General features: G+C 45.3%; 1 protein-coding gene across 3 annotated transcripts in view; it reads right to left on the reverse strand.

The window, feature by feature from the left end:
- Positions 1-1199: 1199 nt before the first annotated feature.
- Positions 1200-21666, reverse strand: part of PCCA (propionyl-CoA carboxylase subunit alpha) — a 251157-nt gene continuing 230690 nt past the window's right edge. For 2 of the 3 annotated variants that reach the window (XM_015851501.1, XM_032442017.1), the window contains exons 22-24: positions 13507-13647; positions 4444-4521; positions 1200-1564 (exon numbers count right to left, since the gene is read on the reverse strand). In XM_015851501.1, coding sequence (XP_015706987.1) covers positions 1496-1564; positions 4444-4521; positions 13507-13647 — 288 coding nt within the window. In that variant the 3' untranslated portion in view covers positions 1200-1495. Of the gene's footprint in view, positions 1565-4443; positions 4522-13506; positions 13648-13672; positions 14600-21666 lie in introns of those variants that run through there. The other variant, XM_032442016.1, reaches the window with a different exon arrangement.

Raw genomic sequence — 21666 nt, forward strand, 5'->3', positions numbered from 1 at the left:
GATCTCCTATGGGGAGGAAAGATCCTTAATCATGTTATTAAGAAATGAAAAAGGACCTATACGTGATTACTGCAACGTTTAAAGACTACTGTCCTCATGACCCAACCAACTGAGCTGGCTTCTGTACAATGCAGGGATATTGTGGCTGTGTTGTTGCACTGCTGTGCCTTTTATTTCCATCGACTGCAGCGTTTGGTACACTGACATTGTGTAATTTAGAAAGCTGCTGCAGGGACAAGGCTGTGAGTGGGGAATGTGTGTCGTGCAGTGAGCCAGAGTACAATGAAGTGTACCAAGGGGACTGTTCTGAACTGTATTGTACTTCTGCTTCACTGGCAGGAACTCTGGGATGGCCAGAGATCAACACAGAGAGCCAGGGTAAGGAACGGGCCTGAACTTCATTAGTAATGGGCACTGCTACCGTTCAGGCAGCAAAACAGACTGAGAGGTTGTTCTCCTGCATCAGGGACACCGAACTCTGAAATGCTTTTCAAGCAGAATATTCATTCATTTTGTAAATCTTTTCATCGTGCTTCAGTTTAGGGCAACCTGCAGAACCTGAGCTGTGCCCCTTCTGGAGCAGGCAAGATGGCAACAAGAACAGACCTAGGAAAGGCTGCGGGGTCTCTGCCTCAGTTTCTCCAAAGCTCTGATGTTATGAACGCTCCAAATCCCTCACTGAGTCTTTAGAAGGAGCCCCTGCACAACAAGAGGTCACACACATGGATCTCCTGGCCTGGAGGAGCCCAGGGGGCAGCGTGCTTGGCCTGAGGGGCTGCTAGGGGGACTTGAGGCCCACACCTGGAAGGCCCTGTATCCAGTGACCAACAGAAAGAAGATGAAGAGGAGGGCGTTTGAGAACAGAGCCCGAATAAAAGGGAAAATTCCCTTAGACCTGCAAGTGAAAATACAAGGGAAAGTCTGCAGCAACCAAATAAAACATCTAACCCGTAATTTAAAGCTAGTCTGGACAAAGGCTTCACTATATTACAATAAGTCTGACCAGAATGTAAGCAGTAATTGTTCAGCACTTACACAGAGTTTAGGAAACTGCTGAGTCCATTCAGTGGTTAATTTGTCGCTCCTATCAGCCATTCTGTATGATTTGGCCGGGGCCTCAGACCGGTGAGATTACCATGGAGAAGATTAATCAGCTTCAGGCTTTTGTTATGTTTTCCTTTTTTTTTTTTTTTTTTAAAAAAAAGCAGCTTTTCCTGTTTTAAAGCAGAAATGGTTATTTTATTGATTCTACTTGATCCTGAAAAAATCAAAGAATTACAAAGGTTATGTACAAGTATTTCTGGAAGTAAAAATCTGGGATCTGTTGCCAAGGTTTAACATCTGTGTTTGCTGTCTTAACCGTTGATACAATAAATATGGCTCTATAAAATCATCTGCGTAGGAAGGCCCATCGTCCGTCTTGAACTGCTCTAATTTTACTTCATGGATGGAAATGACCAAGGTTGAGCTGATTCAACAGTAGCAAGGCAACCTTTCATTCCAGTTCCACCAGCAGATCTCCTTCTCCAACGGTGTCACCAGCTTTGCAGTGCACTGCTTTCACCTACAGCACAGAAACAGAAACAATTTCAGTGCATAGGACTGCACTGCCATTAAGTTCACACTAAAGCTTTAAACCTTTCAGAAGGCAGTTTGAGTATTCAGCATCCACGCTTGGACATTACAGTACAATATTCTGGTATTTCATGGATTACAGACTGGAAGTATTAGTGAGTTTTGGGGCTGCAGCCATGAAGCTGGGTTTCCCTTAATCCCTGCACTGCTGAGAGAAATTGATTCAAATCCGAGTTGGAATCCTTTAATGCAACTGAACTTGGCAAAGGGTTACACTTGCCAAATAAATGCAACTACATCGGTAGATGAATTCTTTGAATGAATGAATATAGTATAGTATGTCCTATACAGACCCTCATCTGCTCTATAAATTGCTGAAACGCATTAGCACAGAAGATAACTGAAGCTCTGTGTTAGAGTTTGCCTGCAGTGTTAATCCAGAGCTCCCACTGAGGTACCCGAGTTGGACCAAGTCTCGTTCAGCAGTTCTCCTGGTTCAGTCACCTGATGCTAACTGAGGCTCCTGCAGGGAACCCGCAGCGCACCCAAAATCAGGCTGATGGGGCTGCACATCTGCCTGCATCTGAGTGTCACAGCCTACAGCCCCATGAGCTGTGGGTGCACCTCTGGGTCTGCCGCACAGACACAGTCACAGCATTGTCCAAGAAATGAAGCTGAATACTGTTGACAGGCGAAAATTTCAAAAGATATACAAGAAAGAGCTTTATTTCCAAATCAATACCTACACAGCCAACCCAATTCTTGAGACTCGTCTTTCAGGAGATTAAAGCAGTGTGAGAGATACTCTACTTCTTTCTTTTCTTGCTTTACAAAGCCAAAGTTCAGTACACGCTGTAGCTCACTAGTGTCTCAGCCTCCCCAGTGATTTCTGCTACATGCTGGCAGTGGCCATACGCTCTTCTGCCCAGCCACAGCTTGCTCCCCATCCCTCACTGCTAAACCACCTGCATGGGGCAAGCTCAGGGTGGACAAACCCATGTTTCTCACAACTATAAACAGGAAGGGGGATGATGAAGAAAAGGAATTCAGATGGGGAAGGAAAATGGACGTCCTCCAGCTGAAGGCAAACAAACTGAGTTTCAAAACACAATTTCAATGCATTAAAAAAAAAAAAGTGGGCTAACAGCCAAAGCCAAACATCCCATTCCTGAGGAGGGGTCAGGCTCCTTTTGCACTCTGAGCTGTGGCTTCACACTGCAGAGTGGGGCAAAGATTTCTGTTTCAAAAGGGCTAATTCACCAAATGGGGTGTTTATGTGCACAGTTGTGGGGCCTATTTAGAGAAGGGCAAGCGGGATTTCAAGGAACAGGTCATTGGGACGCAGCACACCTTGGTGGGGAAAGGAAAGGTTGAAGGGAAAAACTAAAGTGGAGGGAAGGTGGCAGTAGTACTTCGGTCACAAATACTCACTGGTTAAAAGCAGTGGAGACAAAGAGCAGCAAGAAGGAGTTAAACAAAAGAAGCACAGTTGAAAAATAAATGCCATACAATATTAATCAAGTGAGAAAATAAGTTATGTAGGAATTAATGCATGAAAGAAAATAATAGAGTGCCAATGTAAGAGCAACAGGAGAAAGTACATTTTCCCTCCCCTCCCCTCCCTCGCATTTATTTCCTCAAGACCCAATTTTGCATGAAACGTACTGGAAGAGGCAAGCCCTGGTCCAAGCCTTGGTGACAATTTCAGTGCTGTGCCAAATCATCCTTTCTTGTAAACACACAAACAGTCCTTGGCATAGAAACCCATCCTCAGATCTCAGCAAATCTTGCCAAAGCCTAACCCAGTCTGCCCTGGAGTCAGGCTCCTTGCTGCCTCCCTCCGGGCTAATGAACCCTACAAGATAACTTTCTATTATCATTCTTATTATTCTCTTTAGCAAAAAATGGCTCTGCTTCTGAGAGAGCAGAGGGTCCAGAGATGGGCTGGGACCTGCTGGGAAAGGTGAGATTAGGAGAACAAAATATCCAGAACTCCTGATGACTCTGCTCTCTCTCCTTGTGCAAAGGCTGAATCAGGCTGTGCCCAGGTGATGGCTTCAGGCTGCACATTACAATCCAGCAAAGGAATGCTCTGAGGCCCTGCCCTGGGGGCTGACAGCACCCCATACAGATGGGGTTTCTCTCTGTCATGCAAGCCTACCCAGTTCCCTGCTCAGGGGGCCAATAATAAAAAACACTATTCTCATAGAATGATAGAATCACAGAAAGGTCTGGGTAGAAAAGGACCACAATGATCATCCAGTTTCAACCCCCCCTGCTACGTTACAGGGTCACCAACCACCAGACCAGGCTGCCCAGAGCCACATCCAGCCTGGCCTTGAATGCCTCCAGGGATGGGGCATCCACAGCCTCCTTGGGCAACCTGTTCCAGTGCTTCACCACCCTCTGTGTGAAAAACTTCAAACTTCCTCCTACAAAAATGCTTTCTATGCCTTCTTAAGAGTAGTTTGGTAAGACGAGACTGTTTGCCATTAATGAATTAACTAGCAAAGAATCACTCTTCTTTAGTTGCTCTCTGGAAACAGGAAATTTGGGAAAACGATCTGTAACACCTTCAATTCAACGTGGCATTGTAACGTCATAGAAAGCAAATCATTTCGGAGAAAAAGAGTTATATGAATTTCTAAAGGCAGTAAAACTACTTCCTGCTGTGCTATCTATGGCTCGGAACTGCTTAACAGCATTCACAGCAGATGTAAATGTTAAAAATTAAAGACACCTCACTTCGAAAGACTTACAACAATCAGACTTAATTCCTTAACAACCAGAATCCTCCTTTATTTCCTTTTAAAATTCCATCCTATTTGACAAGCTGCATATGGTTTTAAGTGACCCAAGGTAGCTTACCTTGCCTGTTTTAGCAGCGATCATACTGTTCTGCATTTTCATTGCTTCAATTACACAAATCTCTTGACCTTCTGAAACCTGGTAAAATTAAAGCGGTACAAAATGAGGAGAGAGGATTTATAAAGCTGGGAGTGCGTATGGTTCTTCTAGAAAATAAAGGGATTATTTCATTAAACACCACAAGGCTTCCACGGCTCGAGTCAAGTCAGCCAGTTACATACGGCTGAGACACAAACCACCGCTGCTTTTGGCAAACTGGGAGCGAAACAGGGAAAAAGGAATCACCTGCTGAAAGTCATCACCCCAAGCGAACCTGGATGGGCCCCTCGCCCGTCTCATACGCTCGGCTCTTACTTTCACAGCTCACATTTCACATCCGCCGCAGCTCAACATCAATTAAATCCAGACCGATATTTAATTTGCACAGCTTTGGCCACGGAGCCTCTGCTCTGCTTCCCTGGCATGGGTCCCGCGGATGCTAATCCTGGTGGGGAAGCCAGACGTTTCTTGGCACCTGTCCTGGGGAGCACAGGCAGGAGGCTCCGTCCCTGCACATGGCGGTACCCAGGGAGTGTGCTCAGCACCAAAAACCAGGCCCCAGGGCTAATGGTGGTCCGTGGGCTGGCTATAGAAAGGGGCAAAAACAAACAATCCAGGATTTACCCCTTGTGTGAGCTGGGGATCGCACAGCCGTGTCACGGAGATGGTTGTGTACCATTTTTCCAACAGCAGTGTGATTGATACGCTTTTTGGAGTAAAGATGGAATGTGTTTGCTCCGAGAGCACTGCACAGTAACCAGATCCAGAAGGGTAACCAACACTTTGACTACCAGCATGCCGTCTTGAGCTTCAGGTGAGCGTTTAAGTCAGCAGCAGCATCAACTCGGAGGATAGAGCCAAAGACTCGTGCTTTGTCCCCGGTTATTTCCCTCTATTCCTGATCCCTGCCTTTGTCTCTTGCACACCTGCTCCTCTGTGCAGGGCTGTTCCCCAGCAGCTCCCTTCCTTCCTTCTCTCCCTCTTCCTCCCCCTGCCTCGCTGCTCAGCCTCTCTCCAGTCTGCTCTGAACTTCCAGACAGCTCTAAGGTTAACAGGAAGCTAGGAATAGCTATTTCGGTTTAAAAACAAAACAAAACAAAGAGAGAAGACAAGAATGTTAGTTTGGTATAAGATCTTTCAGAAAGTAATAAATCTGCCATCCTCTGGTTAAACTCCACTAACCAGGTGCCCCCAGCTTCTGGGGGTTGCCGAAGACCGAGGTGTTAAGGATCTGAATTTGGGGGTGTCAATTCAAGGGCACAAGGAACTCTTCTCTTGAGCCCAGTGACTCCAGTTGTCACACCACCAAATGCCTCCCTCAGGAGGATGGTGCACACGCATGTTCTCTAACAACTGTCTGAACAGAGTTCTAAGAATACACTGACTGGGAAAGAACAGAGTTATCTCCACAGATCTGCAGTACAGCAGTACCAGTAAGTGCAATTTGCCACGGCATGGAGGTGTCTGTGAATTTCATTTTTTCCATTTCCCACCTTTCTCTACAATAAAAAAAAAAACAAAAAGCAAAAAAAACCAGCATTTTACATAATACCTGCAGGGCTGATGACAAAGGGATCGGTGTCTGGGAAGGAAATCATCCACCCAGCCAACAGACTATATAGCCAAATAACCAGTAAACATCCCACAGTTGCACTAATTGGAAGGAAGGAGGCACTCTGAGTACGCAGCACGTGTTACAGCGCTGTGTCAGTTCTTCTGACGATGCGCAATTTGTTCCAAATTACTTGGGCGAAAGTGTCACTTAAGCCCAGAAGTTGTTTAATTACCGTTCTTATGTTAAACCTTTGCAGCTCCACTCATTGTGTTGCAGAGCAACAAATCCTAAAATGAGGCACTTGTAGCTGCCTCTTCTCTTTTTCAGCCTTTTGGGCATTGTCCAATTTCTTTCATTACGTAATTGCACATATCCCTTTGCCTGTCATTTAGACTGTAAATGAAAGCCGCATTGATGTGTACAATTTCTTGCTTTCCAACTCACTTATCTAAGGATTTATCTGGCCGGTTGGTAAGGTGGGATTTTCTTTGTATGACTTCTTCCTTTCAGAGAATGGGTACATCACTGCAAACCACCATTTCAGCACAGAAAGGTCTCAGAGACAACTCAGATCTGTCACAACAGGCAAATGGAAAGCAAACAGAAATCCTCTCGAGGGGAGCCGGGTAAAACTAGACGGGCCAGGGATCTCCATGAGCACACACAACACTTTTCTCGGACCTCTGTGCATCACCCGGTACAGACTTCACCATTGTGACAGGATGACTTCAGAGCGAGGCGTGTAAACTGCTCACAGGCCCCACAAGTCTTTCTGATAAACCCAATCGGCGCTGATGCACTTCGCCGCACCCCGCCTAATTGGTGCAAAGTTTGCGGAGCTGCATCCCGCATCTTTCATCCAGCTTGCGGCGTCCTCTCCTTTGACACGGGGTCAGGGTTCACGTTCGCATCCGATGCTCCGAGTGGCCCTCATTAGGCGGCAGCCTGCCTCGCGCCCAAATGAGTGCGCTGGGAGGGGAGCTCAGCCCATTTACTCAGCAGATTTTAGCATGTTAAGGAGGCCCGAAATGTCACACAGCATTGCCACGTTTTGAAGAGTTTCAGACATCTCCAGCTGATGATTAATTGTGAGTGATGGGAAATAAAATCCAGTAAAGCCAGCTGCTTGCCATGGTCGGCAAAATTACTATAATGGATATAGGCTGCCAATTTTCCAGTTTTACTGGCAAGTCTTCCAAGTGTAATTAAGGGAAGTTATAAATGATATGGAAATCTATCAAGTCCCATTTATTTTCAGAGGACTCCTTCCCTTGAGACTTTTATCTTCAAGCTTATAGTTTGCTTTGTTGTGCTAATGATTTAAACCACTTCTTATTTCTGATTAAAGCCCCCAATATCCTCCGTAAGAAGTCAGATCCACTTTATTCACGAGGATTTAAAGAGACAGAAACCTTTTTAAAGTTGTGTTTGTTAATGGCCCCGAGCTCTGGCTCGCTCTCTGGAGGCGCAACCCAGCATCCTCCATCTTAGGCACTCTGCCACCATCCGGGTTGCTGTTTTCAGACAAATTTTGACACTATGGAAAGATGCGGTGGGAGGGGAGAAAAGAGAAGGAGGGGAGAGAGGCATTAAAAACAAGAGAATACAGAATCCCCCACCAACAAAAGCCCGAGGGCCCCCCAAATCATAACGCCTCCAAAAACAAAGCTCACCAAGGCTGCCCCAGACACCAGGCATTTAGCACGGGGTGGTGTTGCTCCCTAATGTCGTTTGATTTGGAATAAAAGCATGAAAATGATGTGCAAAGGCCTAAAATTGGAGACGTAAAGGATGACTGCACAGTATTCCATTTCTCAATTTCATCCTTCAGAGCCACAAAATGGGGGTGATACAGTTACTGGATGAGATTTACAGTAACAGCTGTGGTCTTCCCACACAAGGGAGGACCTTCTAATGGGCCGAGGTCTGTTTTGAACAGACGGGGAGTAGCAAAACAAGGTTCCCTATTAAGGGTGTGCGGGAATATTCTTGATAAAGAAAGCGAGCGGTGGGAGTCAGATCACTTTAAGAGACCCAAATCTCCTTTCACTGGAAAAAAACAGAGCTATTTTAGAAAGTGCTAACTGCTAAATAAATGAGAGATGTGTAAATGTAAGGGTTGGGTTTTGCCTTCATATCTCCTCGCTACAAACTGTAAAGAATGCATAGGAACCAGTGCCAGGGGCATATGGCTTTCTCCTGCACTGAACGTTCATACAAAAGACAGGTTCATCAGTCATTGGAGTATCTGGGTAAAAAAATTAGCTCCTGATGGATGGGATTTAGAGCTTACCTGCTGCTCGTACATTACCAGGGAAACACGGGTTTCGAAACCCACATGACATTAGAAACTGCAGACCGCGAAATACCCCACGTGCGAGCATAGTGCTCTCCTAACATTCTCCAGGTTACACTAAATCAAAAATAAGCCATTTAAACCCTCTGCCTAAAATCGGGCCCGCTGCAAGGAACCCTGGGTCAGCCCTACACAGGCCAATTAACGCACAGCATCTGCTGTATAGAAGCCGTGCATGAAGCACTTCCGAATGATTTCAGCAATTAAAAGAAAACTGTTTCCTGCCTGTTCTGACAGCAACTGTTTCAATGCAAGAGTGAGCACCAAATCATTGTATGCAGCTGAAAAAATTAAGTCTTTTTTTTTTTTTCCTTTTTTTTTTTTTTTTTTTTCCCTCTTGTGAAAAGGAGGTGGGAGGGACAAAGATTTCTTATGGAATCGGATCGTTCTTTTGTTGTCCGACATTCTGTGTTTTTCTGCCAAATTAGACAGAAGGCTCAGAGGGTTTACGGGGCCCTCTACAGTATCACCTTCTGGTGCACTGCGGCTCCCTAAAAAGACGGATCGATATCAGCCCTGCTGATTTGCCTGCAAAAGTGAAAACCCCTCAATTACATTTTGAAGACCATTACATTCAGAACGCAGGTGCTCCGCCGATGCATAACATTTTAAGGCTTTCAGATACAAAGATAAAACAAACAGTGACGGCCCTAAGCAGAAAGGATCTTCCGTTTGCTTAAAAGCAAAGGGGGAATTGGATTTTATGGATATCTTCTTTCCAAGCTTTGGGGAGACACTGGTAAACAGACCCTGTGTTTTCCATTACGCTGACACCAGTGTCTCCATTGAGTCCTCTAAGTGAGAAGGGACAATGCCAGACCATGCCACAGGAAATCCAGCTACCCTGGCTTGCAGGCTTCTGCAAAATAATCACAAACATTCATTTACACCCATGCCAAACCACTGCACAGCAACTAGGTATGCATTCGCTGGGTAAAACCCTTACTAAAATTTGGGGTTGTTTATTTGTTATCTTAAGTTCAGCCCACACTGGTGTCATTCCCCTTCTGCCCCATTCTTTTGCTCTGACTTGTTGGCATTGAGCATCTAACAAGAAAACAAATTGAGGGGAACTGGATGAGCAGCAATTGAAATTCCTTGACGTTGCCCATCACCATGTAAAATAATTAGTGTGGGCCTTCCCTTCATTCCAAATTAACTTTGAAAACAGGGGTTACAGAGTCGCAAAAATAATTAACAGCAATTAATACACTTGACAAACCATTATCAACCTTTTTTTCTATTCTTTCTTATTATTATTATTCTTTTTGCAGCACTCCTTTCAAGAGCGAATATGCAGACAGCACTTCCCAAATGTTGTGACCCCTGATTAACCCAAGGTCAGTGCCGGCCCCCTGACAGCAACCAGCACCGGCCATTGCACTCCCACTTATCCCAAACACATGTCCCTGCTGCTGCTGCGACCCCCAGGCGCCGGGGGAAGCGATACGGGGCAGCACGCCTACGGGGGGATGCTTGTGCTGCTTAGCCCCAATAACGCCGTGCCCCTACAACACCACATCTCAGCCATGGCTGAAGAGTCACATGGTGTTCCAAAAGGCAACGCAGGGCAACACAACCCCCAAAACTAAAAGCCTATGATTTCTATTCCAAAGAAGTTAGCACTTTCCCCTAAGAAACCTGACCTAGCTGTGGTGTCCATGTTCATTGCAGGGGAGTTGGACTAGCTGGCCTTCATGGGTCCCTTCCAACCCTAAGGCTTCTATAATTCTCTAAAGAAACTCAAACAACGTTGACTATTTGTACTTCTGCATAGGGACAGCAATTCATTCTTCATTACTCAGTCACAAACCTTAGGCTGGTAATTGCATAAAGATGCAGAAGCAAAATCTTTTTGTCAAATATAAAAATCACATTAACGCTATCAGCAACTTTTAATGCAACAACAGCAAAATTACTTGAAGCCTTGAGGTACAGGAGTGGGGAAACATTTGAATGCTTTCCTCCTTGAAATTTCCTATGAAAATGTTTTCATCTCCTATTTACCAGCAGCGTATATTTTTCTCAACAAAAAACACACACAAAAAAATCACTTATTAATTAACCGCTGGATTACGGGATGAGATAAGAAAGATGCATTTTATTTAGACTTGGAGGACCAAAGGGCAAACACCCCTTAAAGCAGTGCACACCTGGCTTATGGCAACACTATGCAGCTCTACCTTTTCTTCCCCAAGTTCAGAAATTAGGAAGTGTTTGGCATTACTTTGCTTTCCAACAGCAGAGGTCAAGTGAAACAGATCTCTTCCCACAGCAAGAACCTTAGGAAATGGAAAATTGTGGTGAAGGTGTTTTTCACTATTTGTCTGGGAAATAACAACTGATAAATGGGGAGAGAGCTTGAATGCAGTTGAAAGCACCTTCCTCAGCTACTTTTAATGTATCAAGAGCACTCAGGACGTTACAGAGCTTAAAATGCAGCCCTCAAGTTATCACTACTCAACTTCCAAAAGACAAAGAGAGTCCTTACTGACAAGTAGAGAGGAAATCTATAAACTTAGGCCAAAATAAACCAACCTCTTTCTTTTTTTTTTTGGCTGTAGAGGTGCAGAGATTAAGTCATGATGGAGCGTTTGTTCAGAGGTGCTTTCCTTTTACATTTGGAGGGGGGGTGGGGGGGAAGAAAGCGATTAATGTGAATGAGGCTCCCAGCGCTGTGTTGGCCTATTGACCAGTGCTGGGCTTAGCAATGCCACCTGTTCCACACAATTTAATTACTACAGGAAAACAACCAACGAAGACACGCAGCTAAAAACAAACACAAAACTAAGAAAAGCAAAGCCTACAGTTGTGTGTCAAAATAGAGTGAGGGCCACGAGGCTGCTGGGACAGCCCAACGCTCTTTCTGTGGCTGCGTGTGGGTCAGAGAGGTGCTCAGAGCGATCTGCTGAAACAATGAACACACAAACACCCCCTCAAATTGATATTTCCCACGTAACGTAGCTGTGCCATCATGAAGGATGTAAGCTCAGTTTAAATCTTTTGGCCTAAATAATGTTAACCTTCTTTTTGCTCAGCCAGATTTCAGATTGTTTTGTCGTTAGTGTGCTTTATGCTTCTGTGTGGCTGCATTGTGCTTCCAGGAATAACTGAGTGACAACTAATTACAGCCCTCCGATGGCAAGAAGAAAAAGAAAGAAAGTAGAAAGTAACGAAAAAGCTGAAAAATTGGCAGCATGGCACATTCTGCTTCTCTCTGAATGACAACAAGCCCTTCCCCACTGTGCTCCTAAGATCTACAGATCATCTTACAGACAAAAGAAAATAAATTCCTTGCATATGCACTATCTTCTGGCAGAAGTGAATTGAAAACTGCCTATCAGAGCAGCTGGAGGAAGGGTGCTCACACAGTCCTCACCAGCATCAGCCAGATGAGAGCACCGCGCTTGAAGGAAAATGATGTGTCAAGCAAGGAAAATGAACACAGAGGGCAGCGTCGCCTCTCCTCTGGCTAAGGATGCACAGAGAGGGGCTTGCAAACACCGCATGCTTTACCTGGCTGGGTGTGCTGCCCTGTAGCAGAGCCACAGGCACTGAGTGAGAGCCATCCATCCACAGACACCCCTCAGCAGCTGCTCCTTCCCTGTGACAGGGATGGTGTGAGAATAGTGAGGCTGCCTGGTGCTGCCCACTGGACAGCTGTAAGGCGCCAAGGTGTGCTCTGAGCCACCTCACCCTGCTGCTTAAAGCACAGAGCTGTGCCACCCTCATCTCCATCACTCCATTTTATTTTTTTTTTCCTTTTTTTTTTTTTTTTTTTAATGTTTTGACATGAGTCCTGAAAAGCAAAGATGTAAGCAAAACCCCTTTTGATAACAACAAATGTGTTTCTGCAATGAAAGCACTGAGGAACTCGGGTCAGCAGAACACAGATTACGTTGCTCCTCATGCTCTGCCACTCAGTGCCTCCAGCAAGAAGCTTCAGGAGGGGAGAAGAGGAAAACATCCCCACACGTTATTTAGCAACTCGTGCTCTGATGCACCACATCACTTGTAGGTCTGTAGAGACAGACTCATTTATTTAGTTAGTTAACATCCCTTTGGCTCTGGCCTCCTTCCCCATTGGTTCCATTCCTTCAAAATAACAGGACATTCCTCAAGAGGAAGCTGCAACACGTGGCAGAATTTATTCCTTCCCCAAAAAGGTGTAAATATCAGCATTTAAAAAGGCTCCAAATCTTTCCCTTCCTAACCCCAACCCCTCCACTCCCCACAAAGAACTGGTTGCTGCCACTCCCCGTCCATCAGCCCTAATCGAATATTGCTGCTTTTAAAGGTGCAGACTGGGTGAATGTGGACATACGCATGGCAAAGGCAGACAGCTGAGTGTCATCTGAAGGAATTTCTCTCTCAATAATACTTACTCTATTGCTTTGCATGGTTAACAGGAGATCCACTCAAGGGCCTCGACCTTAGAAATGATGTTTGATTTGGTAGAACGCAATATAAAGCTGAGTATGAGGCAGGAGTTACACACAGCTCTGAAACACTGCATTTCCACTTGTTTCCAGCACAGGGCTAGGAAAGGAGCACTGGGAATTACCCCAGGACAGCAGCAGTCTGTTCTGTTACCCCTCAGTATGTCAACTTCATCCCTTGTGCGGGACAAGGGAATTCCCATAGAAGAACAGGAATTCTCAGTCCAGAAAAGCCAAATCTAATGAAATGCTACCAAAACCCAAGAGAACACTTATGCTGTATCCCTTGTGTTTAGTAATATTTTCATTGTTTCGTGTCAGAAAAACCAGCAACCCACTCCTGCCACTAATGCCACAGCACGTATAAACACAAGTATTTACATATATATATATATATATATGTATTTATATTTTTCCCCTCGCCAAGGCACAAAACCAATCTAAAGGTTGTACTGTAGCTGTGGACCTGTAGCCAGCCAAAAATATTCCTTTTAAACCCAAACAGTTCCTCTTTTCATCATTTAAATGAAAAGCAAGGGAAAGCCTTCAGCTTTACTCCACAGGTGAGGTCAGAACCCCTGTGACCTGCACTTTCTGCTGTACCACAGAGAAATGTGTGCAGAATATACACAGAATATATAGCAATAATGCAGCCACACGATCCCGCTTCTTACCATGTCCCCAGGCTTGACAGAAACAGCCACCACCGCTCCAGGCATGGGCGACCGCAGGATGCTGGAGGTGTCCTCTGCTGCTTTCTCTGGCATGTACTTGCTCAGCTCTGCTGCAGCCTTCGTCAGTACTTGCAATTTGTACTAAAGGACAGAAAGAGTCAGGGTTTAGCACGTTGTACCTCCGTGGATTCCAGTGAACGAGCCACACTGTTTGGCAGCATGTTTTTGGAGAATACATCTGTTATCTATTCTTTGCTGGAGTGCCCCAAAAATCGCTGCTTGAAAACCTTACTTGGTTTCATTTTCAGGATGTAGAAAGAGAAATATGTGACCCTAAACAGCAGCAAAGAAAGAACACAGAAAAGGAAATAATCAAATACAGTAAAGAAGTTCGTTTTCCAGAATGGGAGCACAGAGGGGGGACGCCAGTGTACCAAACACAAACGTCCTTGTGCCCACTGCACGGTAACGTTGGTGGACAAGGAGCACTGTGACATCCATTTCCAACACTACGTCCAGTCAGAAACTGACCCTCAGGGACAGACAGACAGGTTTTTAGCCATAATTTTTAAATAAACATGATGAATCTTAAATATTGCTTTTACTTCTTAAGCGTTTCTTTTGATCACGTACCCAAGCTTTGCAGTGAATGACTTGTTTAGCTTTTCCGATTGGAACGTAATAACCAATTTCCCTTCCAGTTTCCATGCACAAGCAGTGGGATGGAATACTTTGGTTGCATGGAATCCATTTTATCCATAATAAAAACCATTTGGCAGCTGTTACGCACCTTAAGAAATAAATAGGAGGGTTTCTTCTATCGCACCTATTACAAAACCAGAGAATAGCACTGAGCCCCAAGTGCCCAAGAGCACCCTCCAAACGAAACCCTTTGGAAAACACCCGGGTATGTGCGCTCGTCGAGCTCCAAGCTTTCAGCTCTTAAAAACTTGAATGCCTTTGGCAATTCCCCGCATGCAGCTCGTCGGGCACATCGCGGAGCCCGTGCAGATGAACGCAGAGATCGGCAGATGGCAGCAGGTCTCTGCGCTACGCCGAGCCTCGCCGAGCAAAGCCGACACCGCTCTTCTCCCTAATTTAAACAAAGGTTTTAATCAGCAGCGTCGGGTGAGGCGCATTTACAATTCAAATGCGCATTTTGCTGATGTAAAGTTCAACACCTTGCTTCCAACAGTATGTTTTCTTCCGAAACAATTAGCTATTGTTTTATTAGCAATAAAACGTCTTTACTTCTCATTTTTGCGCCGACAGAAAAAATCCGATTCCCTTATGGCGAAGGTAAAGGGGCCTCTGCCTACAGAAGCAGAAGAGCACATTTGGAAATGCCCACAGAAGGCATCCAGTTCAGCAGCGACATCCCTAAAATGCAGCTGCCAAAGCCCAACCAAGACAGGGTCATTGGGGACCATCGTCGCCCATACAGCACTGGGGCATGCAGATGATGTGCAGAGAATGAGGTGGCTGCTCGGTGAGAAAGGCTTCTATTTCTGATGGAAAGCAAGAAGGCAGTCAAACAAACCACCCCAGGAAACGTATTGGATGCTACAAGGATGTTTCCTGCAGCAGAGAAGGTACCAGGACCTCTTCCCAAACCCATGCCCTGGTTACCATGGCTAGGACACCGTACGGGCAGCACCATTTTGTATGCAGAAAGCTGCTCCAACCCACAGCCTCCTGCAGGCACTGCTGTGCTGCTGAGGTTTGTGGTACTCATGTTCCTAGAAGCAAACCAGGCTCAGCTCTCCCCGCACACGTAACGATGCTCGGTGGGCATCCTGTGGTTTCCTTCCCTAAAAGTAGTGCGTGTGCCATGCGTGTACACACGTGTGCATGTGTGCACGTCCACACAGATGCTGTGTGAGAGGGGAGGCTGCCCAGAGGAGATGTGATGACAGAAGTTGCAAATAGAATTGCAGCGGCGTGACAAGTCAAATAATAACATCTTATGCGTGTTTCTTCACTCCTGAGTGTCTGTTTTGCAATCACGACACACAAGTGTCTGCCAGCTTCTGAAGGATACGATCCTTAAGTGAAATTGCCGTGCAAATAAAAGCTTTTTACTCCTATTAAAATTCGTCTGAGTCATAAGTGGCACGGAAAAAAAGCTCGCCGAGCGTATTCTGCTGTCAATCTAATAAACATTCTGTGTGGAGGGACTATTTATCAAAGATAAATTGTACTTAAAAGTCCTTCATTAAATCTATGGGGGGGGATATAATTGCACCAAATTGCACAGTTTCAGTATCCATGGTTGGTGCCTTCTTTGTACTCAGAGTTTGAAAATACAAGAAAAAAAGAGAAAAAGGAAGAAAACAGAAATAAGTAAGTCAGATTTGTGGGCTGTGTCGCTGCCTCACGCAGGAGACAATTCCGATACCATTTCAAAGGGTTACGGGTAGATGCCATTTCATTTTTCAGCCGCTAACAGAGATAGACATCACTGCTTCTGAGCTGCCCGATTTCAAAATGCGAGCTCCAAGTGAGAGCTGAGCCTTCTGCCTTCAGCTGGACGATGGCATTTCGCATCGACCCCACTCTTCCCCCCCCTCCCCTGCACTCACAACCCACAGCAGCAGGGGGAAAGCTGCGTCCCTCGGTGCGCTTCACTGCAAAGCCCAGCTCTACGCAGCAAGTTGAAACCTCCCAACCAAACATTGTTTTCACTATCTTTATAATTTTCGTATCTCTTGGATTCCTTTCTCTGCAGGGCTCCTGCTTTGCTTGGAGGGAGATGTGAGAGCCTGTACACTCAAAGCTTTAAAACGCAGCTCTTTGTTATTGATGAGCTGTTCTTTTTCTTTTTGTATTTGTTTATTGTTCTTCGGTCTGTTTGGGGGATAAGCAAGTTACTGTAATCAGAAAGTAAAAAATAACAACAGTAAACTTCTCGGGGAAGGGCCCTTTTTGGCACACTCAGTTCACAAATGACCTTTCCTAATACAAGAAGTCAAAGCAGCAAAGAAAGGTTCCTTCTCCAGGACTGCCTTTGATGTACTTCTGCTGTCGGTGGCCCCAGCAGCCACCGCACAGCAGCCCTTTGTGAGGCCATTCCTCATCTCTCAGGGCACCGCTCACCTCCCCAGGGGCTGCTGTGGCTGTAGGAGATCACGGTGCCCTGTGGAAGCTGCAGCAATGCCATCGCCATTGAGAACATCACCATTTGTTTCCCTTGCATGATTAACGGTTCTGTTACACGTGCTGTACTGATCTCCCATGTCAGTAGGTGAGAAGCAGACCAGCTGCCATTGAAGAGGTGGCCAGGGAGCACCTGAACCTCATTTTAACTTAAAAATGTGCTCTGGTAGAGATGCAGTCTTAACTTAAAACTGTGTTGCTGGTAGAGATGCAGTCCCCTTGCTGGGTACAACAGCACATTGCATGCCTTCAGTGAAATGCTCCACACTACGCTCTGTTATAGCTCACGTTAGTTTATTAAATATGATCTTTCCCATACACCTGAAACTCGTGTCCCCAGAAGCTGTAAATGTTCAAACTCCATTGGAGATTTTATAGAGCAATCTAATGTATCAATGGCCATGTGTTATTACGACATTGTTTGGACTGCCGGCCAGATGTGGATTTTCAGTGTGCTTTCCCTAATGCTCAACCATGTTTTCCAAATGTCTGTCATTCTTGTGGTCAGAGAGGTGAAAATCCTATGCAGCTCACATTTCAGCACAGAAACTGCTGTGCATCTTAATTATTTTCAGTAATCTTACAGTGTCATTTTTGGAAGCAATGACATTTATTAACTGTGGCCACACAATTTCCATTTATCATTCCTAATCAGTATCCTATCTCAAGTCACTCAACTGTTGTCACCTTGAGTTTGACCACTGCAGACCCATGAGGAATATGTTATGCAATATTCATTCATGGTGCTAATAAGAAGCAACGTTCCAGAGCTGAATACAATGAGCACGCTGCCTTTTTTTTGTTGTTGTTAATTGTTCTACATTTTGACGCAGGGACCAGCTACAGCCTGGCTTACATTTCCACCAGGGCATTACAAGTTGGACTTGAGGATCCTTATGGGTTCCTTCCAACGTGGGGTATTGATGCCAATATGATTCCAATGGAACAGGAGTGGTGTATTTATGCCATACTGCACAGGGTGCTGGGCACTACCTTATTTCAGAGGCTAGAATCCCCTGCTCAGAAAGGATCCATCCATGGGGCATTCTGCAGATTGCAGGGGCTTTTTGCAAGCTGCACATTCTACAGCAGGATGGTGGTGAGAGCTGATGCAAGCAACTGTGTGGGATAATGGCACCAAAAGAAGGAAGGGAAGAAAGGAGGAAGGAAAGAATGAAAGAAGGGAAGAAAAAAGGAAGAAGGGAGGAAAGAAGGGAAGAAAGAAAAAAAGAAGGAAGGAATGAAGGAAGGAAAGAAGAATGAAAGGAGAAGAAGGAAGGAAAGAAGGAAGGGAAGGAGGATAGAACAAAGGAGAGAATAATGGAAAGAATGAAAGAAGGAAAAAGGAAAGAGAAGAAGGGAGGAATGAAAGAAGGAAGGAAGGAAAGAAGATAGGAAGGAAAAGAGGAAGGAAGGAAAGAAGATACTAAGAAAAGGAGGAAGGAAAGAAAGGAGGAAGAAGGGAAGAACGAAGGAAGGAAAGAAGGGAAGGAGGAAGGCCGGCCGGGAGCAGCTCGCCGGCACACGGCTTTGACAACTCCATCAGCGCAGTCTCAAGGCGGCTGTCAATCAGGATGCATCATTTACTACAACAGCACACGGCGGATTCTCCCGACGAGCCGCCTGACAGCCGCAGTACAGCTCTATCCCCCCGACCGGCTGTTTACCACGCCGCGGCAATTAGCGGCGATGCAACAGGCGGCGGTGCCGCCCGGCCCCACCGGGCAGCGCTCGGCTCCATCTCCCTTCACGGAGCGGCGCTGCCCGACAAAGGCGCTGTGTTCCCCGGGCCCCGCGCTCAGACAGCACTTCATTTGCAGCTATCTGTAATTAGATTAATGGTGCAGCGCCGCACAAAGCGGGCCCACTTCACATCAGATAGCATATGAATTAGGACAAACACTTATTTCAATTCCAGGCAGAGAAAGCGGTGACGGGGGTATTTAGCATACCCTTTATGGTGGAATGAGATGTTAATTGTGTACCATTACCTCTAAACTGCTTGCTTGTTGTATAAATCACTGTGCTAATTGATGCAGAGATAGAAACGTAGCCACAGGCAAGAAAGCGACGGAATGAGAGCTGAAGATGGCGGATAAAGGATTATCGGAGAAAACCATATGGAGATGGGCTCCTTTGAAAGCTGACCACGAGCGGTGCTTCGGCGGACCGCGGTGGGCAGGAAAAATGAGCGCACTGACATCGCTCTATAGAGAGACCCTTAGGGAGGGGTTCCGAGGCACACAGAAAACTGCTTTATGTCTGCGATGAGCAAATCCCTAGAAAATCCCTTCCACGAGCAACAGGGGAGAACTCCTCCACAGCAACAGGTAACCCTGTCTGCAACACGACTAGAGGGAGTACCAGAACAAATCAAGGACTCATAGAATCACTGAGGTTGGAAAAGGCCACTAAGATCATCTAGTCCAGTCATCAACATAGCATAGATGGGCTTGTAGCTGTTTGTCATAACAAAAAAAGAGAAGTGTTATAGCCATTCATAACTACATTTTCCCATGTAGATGCTGCTGTCTTAAACAGTGACGGTATGCCAACCAACGCTTCTGCACACACTCACTACCATACACATGAGTTGCAGCTTCCTGCCCCAGCCAGACGCAATGAATTGCACCACAACACCTATAGCTCCCTCCTGTCAGCTCTGGTTGAAGTCTATCAATTGAGTCAACACCACCAGGAGCCTGGGGGGCAAAATGGTACAGCAGACATACAGCATGCCTACTTTAGTTTAAGGGCTTTTTTTTTGGGCAAAGGTGGCCAAGAATGGCATTATATAAGGAAGAAGAGCTCCGATACCATGCTGAGCATCCCACTCAAGGAGGTCAAGGCGATTCAGCAACATGCCCCACAAGTGAGACACGCTTCTTCCTCTACAATCACAGCAAATCTGTTTGGCAGAAATGTCATTAGATCCCACAACACTATATTCAACAGCATTCTGCAACATCACCCCACCATCATCTGGCTCACTCTTCCCATCTTCCCCCAAGATTACTTTTTCTTAAGCTTCTTGTTCAGAAAACTTCATTGAACTTAAGACATTGATCGCTACTAGCTTCCTATTTTGATCGCTAATAAAAACCCAAGACAAAACGATAGTAACTAAAATGCTATCTGACATTCCATTCTAAGAAAATCCATGACCCCTCACAACTGTGTGGTACTTTAGGGCGAATAGTGGCTTTCAGCAATGACCTCTAAGACCTTAGCACAGTGAAATAAACTTACCCAAAACAAAAAGCATCCTCCCCTTGACTGTTCAGTCTCTACAGTGCTTCAGTGTTTGATATTGCCTTAGCATAGAAGAGCAAAGACATTGCATTATACATCCCAGGTATCTCACCGTCCTCAGTTTAATTAAAGAGACCGATGTATCGAATTTCATAATTTAATTGGGCAGCCAGTTGTTGCTGGGGGGGTAGCAGTGCAGTTCAAAGTGTTGTTGTAGTGTCTATTGACCTTGGTTCCCAAAGAAATGCACATAACTAATGTATATGTATGTGTATCCATGTATCTAAGGGAGGGCTTGGGGGTGGACAGTTACCAGCTACAAACAAAGCAGTGCTAATGTACAAATTACCGCCTCCTGCAAAATCCAGTGAACAGCAGAAGAGAATCATTTATTGGTTGACAAAGTGCTTCAATTAATTTGAGAGGAACCTTTAAATTATTTCCAACACAATAAACCAAACAGAAGCAAACAGAGCGACGTTAAAGTCAGCATTTGCTGTTCTGAAGTGATGCTTAGAGTCTGGTGGTTCAGATTTTGGTTGCCAGACATAAAGCCTGTGGATTATCCCCCTGTATCACTGAAGCTTACAACTTGATGGAAACATGAGCTATACGTGGCCAACCAAAGGGACCTCTGATATAGAAACAAGGAAGAGGAAGAAGGGGAAGAAGGGGAAGAAGGGGAAGAAGGGGAAGAAGGGGAAGAGGGGAAGAGGGGAAGAGGGGAAGAGGGGAAGAGGGGAAGAGGGGAAGAGGGAAGAGGGGAAGAGGGGAAGAGGGGAAGAGGGGAAGAGGGAAGGGGGAAGAGGGGAAGAGGGAATAGGGAAGGAAAGGAAAGGAAGGAAAGGAAAGGAAAGGAAAGGAAAGGAAAGGAAAGGAAGGAAAGGAAAGAAGGAAAGGAAAGGAAAGGAAAGGAAAGGAAAGGAAAGGAAAGGAAAGGAAAGGAAAGGAAAGGAAAGGAAAGGAAAGGAAAGGAAAGGAAAGGAAAGGAAAGGAAAGGAAAGGAAAGGAGGAAGAAAGAAAAAGCTGTGTTGACTACTTTGAAATAACACCTCCCAAGTGTGCGGCCAGTTGACATAAATGGAAATGCGCTGAGGAAAAGAGCTGTGAAGCTGTGTAACAGTCCTGTTCCTAATCATTAATCACTTTTTTTTTTTTAGACCATTTAAAGTAGCCCATTAGAGCCTGCAGCAAAATGCCAACACTCCCATCACTTGCATGTCAGCAGTGCTGGTGTTAACAGGAGAAAATATATGGTTCCTATGGCTGTGCCCCAGTTCTACAGCATTTGCTACCTTTAATTGAAAAAGGCAGTTAAACGCAAGGTAAATCATTCAGCTAGCTAAGCTGTTTAATAACACATAATTGATAATGTCAATATGTTACAGTGACATAATGCATCACTTTCATCACTCTTATGCTTCAAATACGGTCTACTCATACTTAAAACGTTCACTTTATATCTGCTATTTAATGAAAAACCCAGTGAGAACTGCCTTGAGCACCATGTGTGGAACATACGCACGACACACACCAATACCCTGGTTGATCTGCTGTTGGGCTGGAAACAGGCTCCTGACACAACACTTACAACTCCGTGCAAATGGTTTAGTTATATCATTAGCTGCTTGGGGGTTACACATTCAAACCTGCTAAATATGCAATATGCTCTGGAGCAGGAAAAAAAATGTTTCCCATCAACTGTGTACAGACTGTGGTTAAACATGACATTATACAGAGCAGTAGATTTTA

The sequence above is a fragment of the Coturnix japonica genome, chromosome 1 (assembly GCF_001577835.2).
Source record: "Coturnix japonica isolate 7356 chromosome 1, Coturnix japonica 2.1, whole genome shotgun sequence".
In the NCBI taxonomy this organism is placed as follows: Eukaryota; Metazoa; Chordata; class Aves; order Galliformes; family Phasianidae; genus Coturnix; species Coturnix japonica.